Below are 15,218 nucleotides of genomic sequence, written 5' to 3' on the forward strand. Positions count from 1 at the left end.
GCCCTCGGAGCGCCGCGCTGCTCTATGGTCCGTGTCCCGTCTCTATGACCGGGTGGAGCAGAGAGCGGAAGTGAGCAGTGCGCCGTCCCTATGGTGACGGCGAGAGGCGGGGCGGCGAAGCCGGAAGCGGGGACCGGGCGCCCGGAGCGCAGGGTGGGTATCGCCCCCCCCCCCCCCGAAGGGGTCCCAGCCCGGGGTGGGCGCTGGCCCTTTAAGGGCCATGGGATGTAGGGCTGACCCTTCCCGCGGGCCGTCCCGCCCGGTCCGGGGCTCGCGCTCCGAGCGCCGCCTGGGGCCTGGCAAGGGGCAGTGGGGGTGACAGTCGGGGCGCCCGGCTGGGGGGTGAGCCCAGAGCTGCCTGGTGGGAGGCGGCCTGGGGGCAGCTGCGGGGGGCGCTGGCAGGGCCCTGCTAGGGAGTAGCACGGGGCGCTCCCCTCCCCCAGTGCCAGGGGGCGCAGAGACGGATCGGGTGCCCTGTTCCCGGTCCCTTGGCTCCTTTCTCTTCCCCCCACCGCAGCCCCCTGCCTGGGGGAGCCCCAGTTGTCAGCAGCTGCTCTGTCCGACACATGTGCCTCCAAATTTACATTTCATAACAATAAGGTTTCATAAAGCCTGAGAAATATTCTTTGTGACTTTGGAAGGGGGGGGGGGGGGGATTTTACTGTTAAATGTCCAGTGCTAGGATTTCTCTTTAAACAAAGAAAACGGCCCCTGCTCGAGAGTGTCTGGAGACCAAAGATTGTAGCTCTAAGAACCCGATGGTAAAACTGACTGCATTGATTTCCATTGCCCAAGATGTGAACTATGCAGACTATAAGTAAAGAGCGTAACTAGTGAAAAACTGGATTACAAAAAATCTCCTCCACTATTAATAATCTGTTATAAATAACATCTGTGAATAAATGTATTTACATGATCCGTTTAAAAATCTCACCCATCTGCGAGAAATGGTTTCACTTAACTGTTGCAAGCAGTGCTCAAGATAAGTGACAGATTATTAAAATGATTTTTGTATTCTTTCATTTTATTTAATTGTGTGGTTGGCAGCATTTTAAGTAGTCAACCTGTTGTCGTTGTGCATTTAGTTTCAGGAGGTGATTCTGTGGATCTTAGACGTGAACAGGAGAGAGAAACAATTTTTGGAAAATACGGTTTTAAAAACACAACATTGGGGGCTGAGGGGCAGATGTAGTACCTGAAAATATTTTAACTCACTTTTTTGGAACTGACTAGAGTTCACAGTGGCATTGTCCCTTCAACTAACATGGTCCCATGTAACTGTCAGCCACCGGAGTTCTTTGGTTTCAGATTGCTAGTCTAGTACTAGCATTTAGAAAAGTGTACTGGTCCCTTAAGTATCTGCTAGTCCTGATAAATTAATACATGATGGAATGGCAGAAACAGCTACAGTTTACTGCTTTTTTAATACCTGAAAACTGGTAGTGAACTGCTAGTAGGTGTAAAGCACAGGTCTCTTGCTCTAGAATTCTCAAGATAGAAGCTACTAAAATGTTGAACTGTAGGTGAAGCAAAATTATAATTAGAATGATGTGATATTTCATGACATGCAAGGGCTGGAACAGTCTCTCTCCCAAATCCTACCTTTTTAGTAGGCATGAATTCTGGTCCTGGTTGTTTGAAGGAGATGGGGCCTTTGGTTATTCAGTTCTTTGCCAGTGGTCCAGGACTAAATATAGGGGTTCCTGGATTTTGCATCAATCTCTAGTTTTACACTTCTGTCTTATGCATATGGAAATTCTCCTGTCCAGGTTGCCTAAAGGAAGAGAAATGGAACTGAAAAAGTTAAGCATCTCGTTGGTTGTGGTCCTGGTTCTGGTCTTGGTCCTGCAAATTTTGTCTGCAGTGGATTTTGACCCATACAGAATCCTTGGGGTCAGCAGGACGTCCAGCCAGGCTGACATTAAAAAGGCTTATAAGAAGCTCGCCCGGGAATGGTAGGTGGATCAAAATATTTTGCATATTAAATGGTTTCTGCAAGCTAGAGTCAGCTATTTTCACCAGTGCACCAAATATTTGGGAGAGAAACCATCATCTACAAAATAAAAACAAAGACATTTAAAATGGTACAATAACCATTTTCCCCCTATCGACAGTATACTTACTCTTAACATGTTGAATAAAACCGTATTCTGAATAGTGAGCCAGCGTCTCAGCTGGTGTACATCAACTTAAATCCACAATGGAACTACACTGATTTATTTCAGCCGAGGAGCTGGCCCACTGTTCTCAAGTAAATGTATCAGCTGGCCAGGGAGAAACTTTAATTAAAAAAAAAAAGGGGGAGAAGGAAAACTGTTTCCTAATAAAGAGCCCAATTATGCAGCCTGAAAGAGAAGTACTTACTTTCACGAACAACAAGGAGTCTGGTGGCACCTTAAAGACTAACAGATTTATTTGGGCATAAGCTTTCGTGAGTAAAAACCTCACTTCTTCGGATGCATAGAGTGAGAGCTTTCACTCTATGCATCCGAAGAAGTGAGGTTTTTACTCACGAAAGCTTATGCCCAAATAAATCTGTTAGTCTTTAAGGTGCCACCAGACTCCTTGTTGTTTTTGTAGATACAGACTAACACGGCTACCCCCTGATACTTTACTTTCACGAGTAGTCCCATTGAATTAAATGGCACTTCTTTTGTGAGTAAGTACTACTCAAGAAAAGGATTGTCGAATTGGACCTATAATGTTTAGTTATCTTGTTTGCATGTGTATTCTAAGTAAAAAGCTAATCATACATTATGTTCTGTATATATGATGAGAGTCTTGATCCCACGTCACTTACTCACACAAATGACCTGTCGATTTCAGTGGGACTATTCACAGGTTGATAACAAGAACTGCAGGATCTGGCCCTAAATTTTAGTTATTTTTGCACACTGCACATGCTGTAGTATTTTCTGATGGTACTAACTTCCAGTTCATTCAGTACTCTGGATATCAGATTCTGGAGGGTCTGATATGAAACTTCCCCTCCTCCATCTTGTACATTACAAAATATACCATATTGGAAAAATCACCAAGGGCAGAAATTTAAGAAACAAATGTCTTTTAATAACTTCCGTACTATATCTTTAGGGTTGTTGTAGGAATTGCAGCAGGATCACATTCGCTAGTTAATTTCTCTAACTAGTTACGTGTGCTCCTCACCTCCAGTAACTCAACTGAGTACATCTATTTTATATATATAAAATAAAATATTAAATATATATAAAATTTTTAAAAAATTGTTCATGACCAACTTCTAGTCACTGAGCTTTTTTTTTAAAGTCAAATTTTCAAGCTTCCTAAAAGAGGAAGTGAATTAAGTTAAGCCAAATTATGACCATACACTAAGACCTGTTTCATACATCGAAGAGAAGAGCTGATGTACAGCATCTGGAAGAACATGATTATCTGAACTACAGAATCTGATAGCTTCTGGGGTCTCATAGAACCTAGGCATTAAGGTTGTGGTCTAATGCTATAATGGAAAACTATTAACATGCAGAATAGAGCTGCAGATGTACCGAGTAGCTGCTCTGCCTGATATAGATAGGGCAGCAGCTAGAGCGTGCATCTTTGAAATTGGTAGGCTTGTTGCAGAAGGAATTTACTGCCTGGTGTTAAATCAACCTTTTAGCTCCACTTGGACCATTTATTTATGAAATAAAATTTGAAACCGAGGAAATGCTTTTTCATACACCACTCAAATCCGATTGAAATTCTTTATGTGGTTCAGCCTGGGTAGGAGAAATAGACTTTGGCCATAAATCTGCATCAGCTGGATTAAGAAGTGGATACCAGTAAATGGCATTAATGTCTACATATCTTGCTTAGTCTGAGTCTTGAACTGAAGCTGAAAACACTTGTGGCTTGCTGTGACTCCCTGTGATAAATTGCTGATGCTTTCTAAAGGACAGAATCCATTTTCTTTATTTTTTGCATTGTAGGCACCCTGACAAAAACAAGGACCCAGGAGCAGAAGATAAGTTTATACAAATTAGCAAGGCCTATGAGGTATTAAACACTGTTTGGTAACTGTGTGCTGCTTTCAGGATGTATGTTAGAGCCTGGAAAATGCTGTTCATCTTTTACAAGTAGCCTTTACTATTTTCCAGTTATATCTACATAGAACAATTTCTCAGCTCTGTGTATGGCAGGGTAGGCGGGTGGAATCTTTGTCTAGGTTTTCTTGACAAAAACTAGCCCCTGGATGCTGCTGATTTAAAAAAAAAAAACCCTGTATAGCCATTTAACACTTCCCCAGTTATTGGGGGATATGTGAATTAATCTCAATAGACCATGAACATCCCGCAGCTGGAAATGTTGTGGGAGAACAAATGTAAAGTTCTGCCTTTTGCTTGCTGAAAAGCATCAAGCAAAGGGTAAGGGGTATCCACTGAGTTCAGCAAAGCAGGCTGGTGCCATCTCTTCATGTTTGTTATGCATATTCCAGTGATGTTGTAAGTGGGGTTAATGGCTCGAGAGCTTTAGTCACTTCTAAAATATTATTTGCATAAGTAGCACTTGCAGGTCACTCATCCAAGCTTCACTAAATCAGCATGTGGCATCTCAGCCGATGCTCTTCTTACATCCATGCTGAGCGCCCAGGAATAAACTGAATTCTCATCTCCCAGCTCAGTCGGCAGTTTCTGCTTAAAGTGCTGCTTGTCTTCCTGAGCGCTTCAGCTCTTCAAATTCACGTGGCTGTTAAATGTTTGACGTTACGAGAAAACCACAATAGTCTTCTGGACTATGTTTGTTTTAGGACTCGTTTTTATGGCCTCTTAGCTGAGAAACTGAAATGATAAAAGAATTTGGAAGACAGGGTGTCGCAGAACTAGGAAGCCAGAAATTAATATTTAAAAAGAATGGTTAGCTAGTGAGTAGGTTTGTACAAAATTCTCCAAATAAATGTTCTGTTTGTTTGTGTGAACTCTGTCTCACTCCATGCCACATACATGGATTTGGCTGCAGAGACATAGGTGTAAAAGACATGACAGTTCCCTTTCTTGGAGCTCAACTGGGTAGACGTTCAGCAAAAGGAATTCCTCTTCCAGGGGTGCTGGAACATTTTTTATAGCGGGGGTGCTGAGAGCCATTCATCTAAACTGGAAATCCTGTATATAATGGAAACCACTTCAAGTCAGGGGGTGCTGCAGACCCCCCACACCCCGTTCCAGCACCTATGTCCTCTTCCCAGTGTGTCTGCTCTTTATGGCTATTCAATCATTTTAAGAAGGGGAATTGTCATCCTTCCAGTTCTCTCTCAACATGAGCCAGGCCTTGTTTCTTTTCAACCCTTCTTAACTCTGTGATTGACAGATCCTCTCCAATGAGGAAAAGAGATCAAACTTTGATCGTTACGGAGACGTGGGTGAGAACCAGGGGTACCCTCAGCAGCAACAGCACCGCCAGTTCCATCACTTCCACGAAAGCTTTTACTTTGACGAATCCTTTTTCCACTTCCCGTTTAATTCGGAGCGACGAGACTCCTCTGATGAGAAGTACTTGCTGCATTTTTCGCACTACGTGAATGAGATTGTACCGGACAGTTTCAAAAAGCCCTACCTCATTAAAATAACCTCGGACTGGTGCTTCAGCTGTATCCACATTGAGCCTGTGTGGAAGGAGGTTGTTCAGGAGCTAGAGGTGTTGGGTAAGAGAAGCAAATTTTAAAAACTCAAGATGCAACGTGTTTTCAGAGAGAGGCTGTCTCAAAGCTTTCCATCCTAGGCTGCGGCAACTGACTTCAGCTTTTGGGGGTTGTGTTTGAATGTGAATTCCGCCTCGGAGTTCCTTTGTGGTTTATCAGTGTGGTGTGAATGGCTTTATTTCTGTTGTTTTCCAGTGTAAGTGGAGGGGCATTGATCTCTTTCTTTCCAACACCAGTCCTCATCAATGAAACTGAGACAAGACAAATTTAGGATTAAAACATGAGTAAACACTTTAGATCTGTAGGGCTGGGTCAGTCTCTGAAGGGAGCTGGTGAAAGCCCCATCCCTGTAGATAGCTGGCACTTGACAAGACAAGACATTAGAAAATCCAGCCCTGGCAGAGAATGGACTAGATGCAGTCTGGGGAGTCTCTTCCATCTCTAAATTCAGCGATTGTCTCCTTTTCTGCTGCAGTGTGATTAAACCATTCCTAGTGCCTGCATCACTCTAAATAGCACCAAGGATTGTTGCATGGTCAGGTACTACTATGTTCTGGCCTGCAATATAAACATTGCATTGCCCTTTGATATATATACCAAGAATGGTCCTGAGATGCAATCTGGAGTCTAAAGGGAGCTGTGAGCCAGCCCAAATTTGACCAGAGTCAAGGCCACTATCATGTAGGACACAGGAGGATGGGAGAAAATTTTGGCATCCAAAATAAAAATCAGGGAATCCTGGCAAAGTATACTTGGATTCCAGTTAAGTACTTACAGTGTTTCTTGCTCAGAAAATTCCTGTCCCCCTTATGGGTCATCTACATAACCGGAGATGGTCGGTACAGAGGACATAGAATCCAAAATAAGAGTGCCGGGACAAGAAGTTGCTGCACTGTATATTCCTTGGGGTTTTAACATGCCGAATAGAGAACCTTTAGGCAGAAGAGTAAGGAGGAGCTGGTCCCATTATTACTTCTTCCTGAGAGCAGAGTAATACAACTCCCCATGGAATGTGAAAAGGGGAAACACTATGTAGTACCAGCTGAATAATTCATCCTCTCGGTGTGCTGGATAACAGCAGCCACCTTAGTGCTGATTCCCTTTAGGGGAGTTTCAGTCATTCACCAACCATGTCACGGTGACCCTCTTTTTGGATTTGCCCTCCGTTTTCAGGGGTGGGAATTGGAGTCGTCCACGCTGGGTATGAGAGACGCCTCGCACATCACCTGGGAGCACACAGCACACCCTCCATTCTGGGACTTATTAATGGGAAAATATCCTTCTTCCACAATGCGGTCATCCGAGAGAACCTGAGGCAGTTTGTAGAGAGCCTTCTTCCAGGGAACCTCATAGAGAAGGTACGTGACAGGGAGATCAGCGTGTTTGGATTCTGATAAGTGGTAGTGTGTGCTAGACACTTGGATCTCTTTGTTGTCTCTAACACATCATCTGACAGAGTCCGTCTCTGATGTGACCTTTGTCTTGGGGCTGTCAGAAGTTTCTGAAGCTATTTGCAATGGCCTTCATCAAGGGAGAATGGCGGTTTGATGAGTGAAATCGTTACAGCTATAAATGCTGGAGGCGGTTTTGAAGGAAACACTACATTCACGCACAAGATGGAATTTTTCTCCATCTTCCCCTGTGCATGGTGAGATAGGTGCCTGAGCTGGCAGCAGGACACCCCCCCTCACTGATGATACCCCACTTACCATAACTCACGTCCTTCGGGGTTAACTGCAGTGCTTCATGGTAAGCATTTGATCGTACACGTGGCTTACGTTAGGGCTCGTAACCACACGGGTGCCGATTTGACACTGTTTGGGACTACACCAGCGATAGTTACAACTATATTAAGGAATGGTGTTTGAACTCTGCTCGGAGGGTAGCCATGGCCAGGTTCCAAAACGGTGCTCCGGTGTGGACGTGACCTCAGAGACCATCACTGTATGTCTCTTCTCCTCCCTTGCCCTATCCTGCAAACTGATAAGTATCTCTTGCAAGATTTTCTGTATTCTCAACTCCTGCAGATTTGTAGGCCTGGCACAAAGCCTACTGAAGTGAGTTGGGTAGCATTTTGTTGACTTCAGCACACTTTGGATCAGGCCTGTAAATGGGAGTTGAGCGCATTGAGCCCTTTTGGCAGACAGAGCTTTTTATCACTAGAGACATTTTTAAATAAACAGATTGTTTGACTTCTACTCTGCCCTTTTTGCTTATTCCCCATCTGAAGTCCTAATCCTCAGTAATGACCACCGGTTAGCTGCTGTGGAAATGATTATGATGCCACGGAGAATTTATGACATCAAGTCAGGAAAGATCAGCAAAAGCAGAGAAAACTGTTAGTGTAAAAATCCTGGTTTTGCACAAATCGCCTTAGCGGGAAAAGATGTATGGGCACAGGTGTCCTTTACAAAACAGAAATCATGACATTCTGGCAGCTTTTTAGGACCCAATTCTAAGGCAGCCATTTAACCTTATTGAATTTCAGTTTCCTGAATGAATTGAGGTTGAAACGAACGTTCTGTTTTACATTTAAGATTACAGATAAAAATTATGTCCGATTCCTGTCGAACTGGAAGAAAGAAAATAAACCCCATGTCCTTCTGTTTGATCATATGCCAGTAGTGCCATTGTTATACAAGGTAACGTGTGTGTGTTTGTGTGTTATCTGTGGCATTTGGATAGCTTTGTACATCCACCTGTCTTAGTAGAGAATGGGATCTCAACGTAGGCACAGGCTGGATGGTTCTTCTAAGTAGCATTACCCACCCCGAACACCCAGCTATTTCATGTGTGTTATTTGGAGACTGCATAGTCAGGTGACCGGCTTTTGCTAACTAGTTTAAACATCTGAATATGAGTAGAACTTACTTCTCTTGCCATAGACGGATCTCTAGTGGAAGTAAGGGCGTGGCTGGGGTTGAGGGCAAGGGGAGAAACCATCATTCTTTTCCCACCACAAATAGTTAATGATCTAGGCCATTTGAGCACTGGGTCTCGTTTGTTTGAGGATGATGAGTTGCTAAAGAAACATCTGGCCAGATATAGAATGTTAGATTGTAAAATGAAACTCTGGATCCCGCCAACCTTCCTCTGTCATGAGGAAGAAGCTAACTGTGTAATAAGCCTAGTAAAGGGAATGGGCTGACTTTGTGTGTCATTTGGCTGTTGTAGACTTAACAATGCTGTGGAGACTATGGGGAAATAGTCACCATAAGCGTTATTGGGGAAGAATCAAAGCATGATCTGCAATGTAAACATGCACTGGACCTGTGTTTCCCTCTAGCTCACTGCTTTTGCATACAGAGATTATTTGTCCTTTGGATACGTGTATGTTGGACTCAGAGGGACTGAAGAGTTGTCCAGACAATATAACATCAACGTCTACACCCCCACCATGATGATCTTCAAGGAACATATTGATAAGCCTGCCGATGTTATTCAGGTATCACTTTGTGGTCTGCGTCTTTGTCTGTCTATCTGGGTTTTAAGTAAAATATATACACCGCTACCTCGATATAACACGACCCGATATAACACGAATTTGGATATAACGCGGTAAAGCAGTGCTCCGGGGGGACAGGGCTGCGCACTCTGGTGGATCAAAGCAAGTTCAATATAACGCGGTTTCACCTATAACGCGGTAAGATTTTTTTGGCTCCCGAGGACAGCGTTATATCGAGGTAGAGGTATAGTAACTGCTTTTCTGGCCTGTTTCTTACATCAGAAGTTGATCAGTGGAGCATTTCAAACCAACTCTGGGTTGGATGGGAGCAGAAATTGGAGCTTCAGAAGGATGTCTTGACCGACCGTCAGGGAGGGAGGGAGCTCTGTAGGTTTCAACAGGCATCTGAACTTGGAGGATAACTGGGTGACAGTTGTGGTTTTCACTGGGACATAGTTTTGTAGCTAAGCTGGTGGAGGACGGCAGGTCTTTGGGTTTCAGTGGCGCAGTGACTGTACAGAGAGAGGGCAACTCTTAATTAATTCAGCTTTGTCAGAAATCCTTAGTCTCCTGAGAAGAACCCTTGGCTCTGAGGAATTCCTTAGAGAGTCCATGAGACTTAAAGGTTTCACAGAGAAATAGTGAAAGGCTGCATATGGGATATGCCCAAACCTTTGTTCTTGTGCAGGTACACCCAATAAATGCTGAGTCGTCAGAAGCCTTCAGTCACTGTTGCAATTTCTGACAGTTGGGATTTTAATATTACTGGATGCTCTGATTTTTTTTCCCCCTCAGCAACAACAGCTGTTTAATGCCCCTTCTCCAGGGGCAGTCATGAGTGGCCACACTTCCAATCTCCCGAACATCTCTTCGATTGTGTAAAACAGCTTGTTGACCTTCATCATGGTGACCCTTTAACACTAGAGCATTCATGTTCCTTGAGAGCTGAACATCCTTCTGGTTTAGCTGAACTGTGCTGATCTTCTGTTTTTGTCCTTTCTAGGCACGAGAGATGAAAAAGCAGCTCATTGATGACTTCCTTTCCCAGAACAAGTTCCTTCTGGCAGCCAGACTCACCAACCAGAAACTGTTTCGTGAGCTGTGTCCTGTGAAGAAGTCTCACCGTCAGCGGAAGTAAGGCTTGCTGCGATGGGAGTTCCTCCTATCCTCATGCGCTCCTACTCCCGGTGGCTGCTTACAGGCGACGTCTTGTTTAACTCTCTGGGGGGGTCCATTAAGGGGTTCACTAGAAGAATAGAAATTGCTAGACAGGATCAGAGCAGTGGTTCATGTAGTCCAGTATCCTGTCACCATCAGTGGCCCGTGCCAAATGCTTCACAGGGATGTCCAAGAAGCCCTTCAGTGGCAGTGATGGGACAACCTGCCCCCAGGGAAGTTTCCTCCTAACCCCTAATAATGCAAGGTTAAGTCTATATCCCTTCACAGGCATTGAGGGGGCAGTCTCTCTATATTTAGCATTAGAACTTTTGATCTTCTTCTTATACATCTAAATGTCTAATCTACTTTTGAATCCTGCTAAGATCTTGGCCTCTGTCCCACGGCAATGAGTCCTAGAAGCTAATTGTGCGTTGTGTGAAAGTGCTTCCTTTTATCAGTTTCAAACGTGCCACTTTTCAGTTCACTATCCCCTTGTTCTTGTATTATGGAACAGAGTACCTTGCAGTAACTCTGCGGGGACAGAAACATAGAAGATGGGAAGGACTAAGATTGGAACATTGGGCAATGGAGTGTGTAAGAAGGTAGACACGATGAAGTGTCTCTCTGGCTCGTCAGGGTCTGTTCTAGCTGGCAGGTTGGGTTTGTTATTCCTTTGTGTCTCCAGGCCTGCTGTGAATCCTCCATTTCATTGTGTTGTCTAGGTACTGTGTGGTTTTACTTACTGGCGAGGGTGACAAGTTTGCTAAGACCTATGAGGCCTTTGTGGCCTTTGCTCTGGCAAACACGAAAGACACCGTGAGGTTTGTGCATATCTACGACGACCGTCAGCGAGACTTTGCCCAGGCCTTGCTGATGGATGATGAGAAATATTGGGGGAAATCTGCCGTGAGTGTCACATTTTCCTTCTGCCTAATCTGTAATTCCGTCTCTCTTTCTCTGAGCTTTATTCTTCAAATGTTCAGGGGGAGAGAACATTGATGCTGCTTCTTTGAAATATTACGGGAGCATGTTATGGGCAGGATCAGACCTCTCTACTTCTAACAGATCCTCTTGTATTGCATGTTGGTGTGCTCTGCCTCAGGTCAGACCTTCATTGTCTTGTGTATTGCAATTCCCTTCTTTTTGATCTGTCCCGATCTCAGCTCTCTAGACTCCAGCATGTGCAGAACACCGCTGCCTGCCTTCTGACATGGACAAAGTGTAACCACGTCATCTTCCATTCTCATGATTCCACTGGCTCTGTTCATTTCACTGTCCAGTTCAAAATGTCCTCTTTGATCTTAAACCCCTCCAGTCTCATGGATGGACCTTGTTTCTCTCTACTACTTCCCAAACTACTCCTGCTTATTTAGCACTGTTCTCTTCTGTCATTCACTCTGTCACTCCACTCTTAATGTGAGAGCTTTGTCCTCGGCAGCTCCTCCTGTTTGGAATGACCCTCCTATGTCTCACCACCAAATCCACTGTTTTATTTCACATCTCTGCTGAGAAAACATCCCTCTTTTTCCTCCTTGCCTATGCTTCTTAATTACTCTCCTTCTGGCTAACTCTAATTAGTTGCGTTAGGTGATGTGGAATGCAGTGTGTAGGAAAAACACTATACAAAATAAGTGTTGTGCTTCCAAAGAACAGGAGCTGGGGTTCAGAGAACACGTGCTGCTGTTCATCTCTGTGCCTATTGGGTATAATGGAACATGCAGCTTCTTTTTATACTTGTTCCCATTCCGATGTTGTGCCCGCCCTTTGATATGGGTGTCATGAGAGACGAACTGAAATAACTTTTTAATCTGGATCCTAGTTCTGAATTCTCATTTGACACATCAAGGCTTTCTTCCAAGCTGGTATCTGGTTCCCTGAAGCTTGTGCTGTTACTGCTTTGTCCAGGTGGCCATCTTGGAAAGGCGCAATAATGTAGGAAGAGTGGTCTATAAAATATTGGAAGATGCCTGGGAGGGCAGTGAAGAGGATAACTTCATCCTTTTGGATCTTCTGGCTCAGTTAAGAACAGACCCTGGTCTGCTCTCTTCAGACACTGTCCTGCCAGACTTGAATGATGAACTTGCTCCTGTAAGTATTCTCAGTTTTGTAGAGGCATAACAAACTTATATTAGCTGGCTGTAGTTAACTCTGAGGATATGTCTTCACTACCCGCCAGATTGGCGGGTAGCGATCGATCCATCAGGGATCGATTTATCGCATAAGTCTAGATGCGATAAATCAACCCCCGAGCGCTCTCCCATTGACTCCTGTACTCCAGCGCTGCGAGAGGCGCAAGCAGCGTCAACGTGGAGTGGCAGCAGTCGACTCACCGCGGTGAAGACACCACGGTAAGTCGATCTAAGTACATCAACTTCAGCTACATTATTCGTGTAGCTGAAGTTGTCCGTAACTTAGATCGATTTGTGTCCTCACCTCCCCCAGTGTAGACCAGGGCTAAGACTGCATCACTGTGGTCAGTGATGGAAATTGTGCCTAGAGTTTTGAGTATTGGAGAGGCAAGACTCATTCACTGTGTACACATCAGCTGCAGGGGGCAGCCCCTGTGCTCTGAGGTAGTTGAGCTGGTTTGGACAAGGGGTGCAGAGGGGATAGTCACATAGTTGATTTGTTTCTTCACGGGTGGGGGGAGGGAGCAGCCTCCTTGTCATTGATCTGCTGTAACTTCACAGGTGTTCTTTCTCCGATGGCTCTACTCCGCAATAGAGTATGTCTCGGACTGCTGGGATAGCGTATTTCATAATAACTGGTATGGAATCTGATTTATAATATCAATATAGCTCTTATTTTGGGTATAGCTGTAATAGCCCTCTGTCTTGCCTGAGGATAAATTCAAAAGCAGTGAAGCTTGACTTCTGCCTCATTTTCTGGGTAACCAGTTGAGCTGTGAAGCTGAGGTCTGCCACTGGATTTTGTGCTACTGAAAACACACCGCTCCTGTTGGCAATAGTCCTGGCTTGGCTGTCTTGCTGTGCGGTTTTCATTAGAATTTAGGGTGTTTTAAAAACATTCTTCCATTTGTCTCCCTGCCTTTCGTTAGGAGATAGGAACAATGAGAGCGCTTCCCTTAAAGCCCTTCAAACAGGAGACAGTCAGTTCAAGGGAAATTATATGCTGTTATCGGGGGTGGAAGGGAGCTGAAAACCTGAGGCAGAGGTTGACTGTAGGAACTCAGAACTAACTGCAAACCTTCTCTCTTAGGCGGGAAATGATGCCACTTCTGTCCCTGATCTTCTCAGCCCTCTTCATTCTCTTTGGCACTGTTATTGTTCAGGCTTTCAGGTGAGTACCTACCAGACCATCTGTTGGAGCCTTACAGACCAGATTTCAGCATCTCAGTTGAAACTTACCCTGTTTTAAAATGCTCCTTTGCAGCGACTCGAGTGATGAGAGAGACTCTCCTCTCCCCCAGAAAGAAGAACCCAATGAAGAGAATGAAAAGACCTTCAGCAAAGAGAACAGGTTTCCCCTGCTAACTCCTTCCTGCACTAGTCAGGCCTTCTCTGCACCTTCACTTTCCTGCTCAAGAGGCTTGGTGGGGCACAGTCTTGCTCCTACTGCCTTTCCCCCAGGCAGAGAGGGCAGTGGGTAGGTAGTAGGGAAGTAATGAAGCTGGTGTGAACATGGTGGTGTGAGTGACAGGCAGGCAGCATGTGAACAGCAGTGCATGGGTGAGTTTGGTGTAGCTGATATAAAGAGTGCACGGGGAATGGGCAGTCAGCGGAAAGCAACAAATTGAATATTTGGGACCAAAAGCCCCTTCGAGGTAGAGAACTGGAAAGTAGCTGTTACCTGAGCTGTGACTGAAATCTGTCAGACAAGGGAGCCACTGCTAAGTTCTTTGAACTAGCAACAGACTAGTGGCTGTACAGCCAACTTCTTTCCATCCACCCACCCTTCTCCATCCCTTACATTTAAAATCTATCCTCCTCCCACCATACAGTCACTTAGAAACCCACCTGTTTGCCTAGACAAATGCTTTGTGGAGTGATGAAGGAGAAGAGACAATGATTTGCCAAAGAGTATCTAATCTTTAGCGGGCCAAAGATAAACTCCTTTAATAGGCTTTGGATAGGAGACATAGGGGGTGTGAGTTTTCAGGGGTTCTGCACTGTGCCAGATTAGCCAACACATTGTGACATGGGTTTTGAGTGACTTTTCACTAGGTCACTCTTTCCTTATAGTGCCCAGGTGCATTTTACGGTCCTTTGCTCCTTTTTCACTTGAATCATTCTCTCTGCCCAGCAGGATTCCCAAAAAGGGCTTTGTCGAAGTGACTGAGCTAACAGATGTTACCTATACTAGTAATCTGGTGCGTCTGAGGCCGGGTCACATGAACGTGGTTCTGATCCTTTCCAACCCCACCAAAACCAGTCTACTTCAGAAGTTTGCCCTGGAAGTCTACACATTCACAGGGTCAGTACGGAGTTCCTCTTTGGGCTTCTGCTATGCTCTTAATGGCCTGTGTAGTATCGCACAGTGGATAGGCTTGGGGTGTGTATTGTTGCATTGCTTCGTCACGTGTATACTTGCATGCTTGCTCCCAAGAACACCTTCACCTTCATGTGGGCGCTTGCACCTGTGAGAAGGCTTAAATGGGTAGCTGTTTGGTAGCCAACATTAAATGGGTTGGTGGGCTCAGTCCACTTTGTAATGGATGGATGTTCTCCGTACTGCCACTAGCGCAACTGGTAATCTCAGCAGAGAGGCCAAGGACTGGATGGGCCATGGAGCCTGAACTCTCCTCTCCAGGTCTCTCTGCTGCCACTTATGCTATGCCTGTGTTCGGACAAATACAGGGCTTCACTTTCCAGGGCTGTAAGTCAGTCAAAATAGTTTGTGCAAAAACATAAAAAATAAATTACTTCAACCCTCCTTCAGTTTCTAACCTTGATGTTTCCTGGGTGGTGTCTGGTCTGAACCGGAACACAGTCTAAATTGGTT

At 44.9% G+C, this 15,218-nt stretch overlaps 1 protein-coding gene across 16 annotated transcripts in view; it reads left to right on the top strand.

The window, feature by feature from the left end:
* The window catches only part of DNAJC16 (DnaJ heat shock protein family (Hsp40) member C16), a 19,124-nt gene continuing 3,906 nt past the window's right edge, over nt 1-15,218 (top strand). For 3 of the 16 annotated variants that reach the window (XR_010594299.1, XR_010594300.1, XM_005292997.4), the window contains exons 1-14: nt 1-153; nt 1,770-1,955; nt 3,948-4,014; nt 5,323-5,656; nt 6,827-7,011; nt 8,191-8,295; nt 8,940-9,098; nt 10,102-10,232; nt 10,979-11,162; nt 12,162-12,344; nt 12,947-13,023; nt 13,476-13,556; nt 13,650-13,736; nt 14,520-14,690. Coding sequence is in view for 8 of the 16 variants with exons in the window: in XM_005292997.4 (XP_005293054.1) it covers nt 1,789-1,955; nt 3,948-4,014; nt 5,323-5,656; nt 6,827-7,011; nt 8,191-8,295; nt 8,940-9,098; nt 10,102-10,232; nt 10,979-11,162; nt 12,162-12,344; nt 12,947-13,023; nt 13,476-13,556; nt 13,650-13,736; nt 14,520-14,690 (1,931 nt within the window). In the remaining 8 variants the exon portion in view is untranslated. Of the gene's footprint in view, nt 154-1,769; nt 1,956-3,947; nt 4,015-5,322; nt 5,657-6,826; nt 7,012-8,190; nt 8,296-8,939; nt 9,099-10,101; nt 10,233-10,978; nt 11,163-12,161; nt 12,345-12,946; nt 13,024-13,475; nt 13,557-13,649; nt 13,863-14,519; nt 14,691-15,218 lie in introns of all 16 variants that reach the window. The other 13 variants (XR_010594301.1, XR_010594302.1, XM_005292998.4 and 10 more) reach the window with 7 other exon arrangements.

This window comes from Chrysemys picta, chromosome 21 (genome assembly GCF_011386835.1).
Source record: "Chrysemys picta bellii isolate R12L10 chromosome 21, ASM1138683v2, whole genome shotgun sequence".
Lineage (NCBI taxonomy): Eukaryota > Metazoa > Chordata > Testudines > Emydidae > Chrysemys > Chrysemys picta.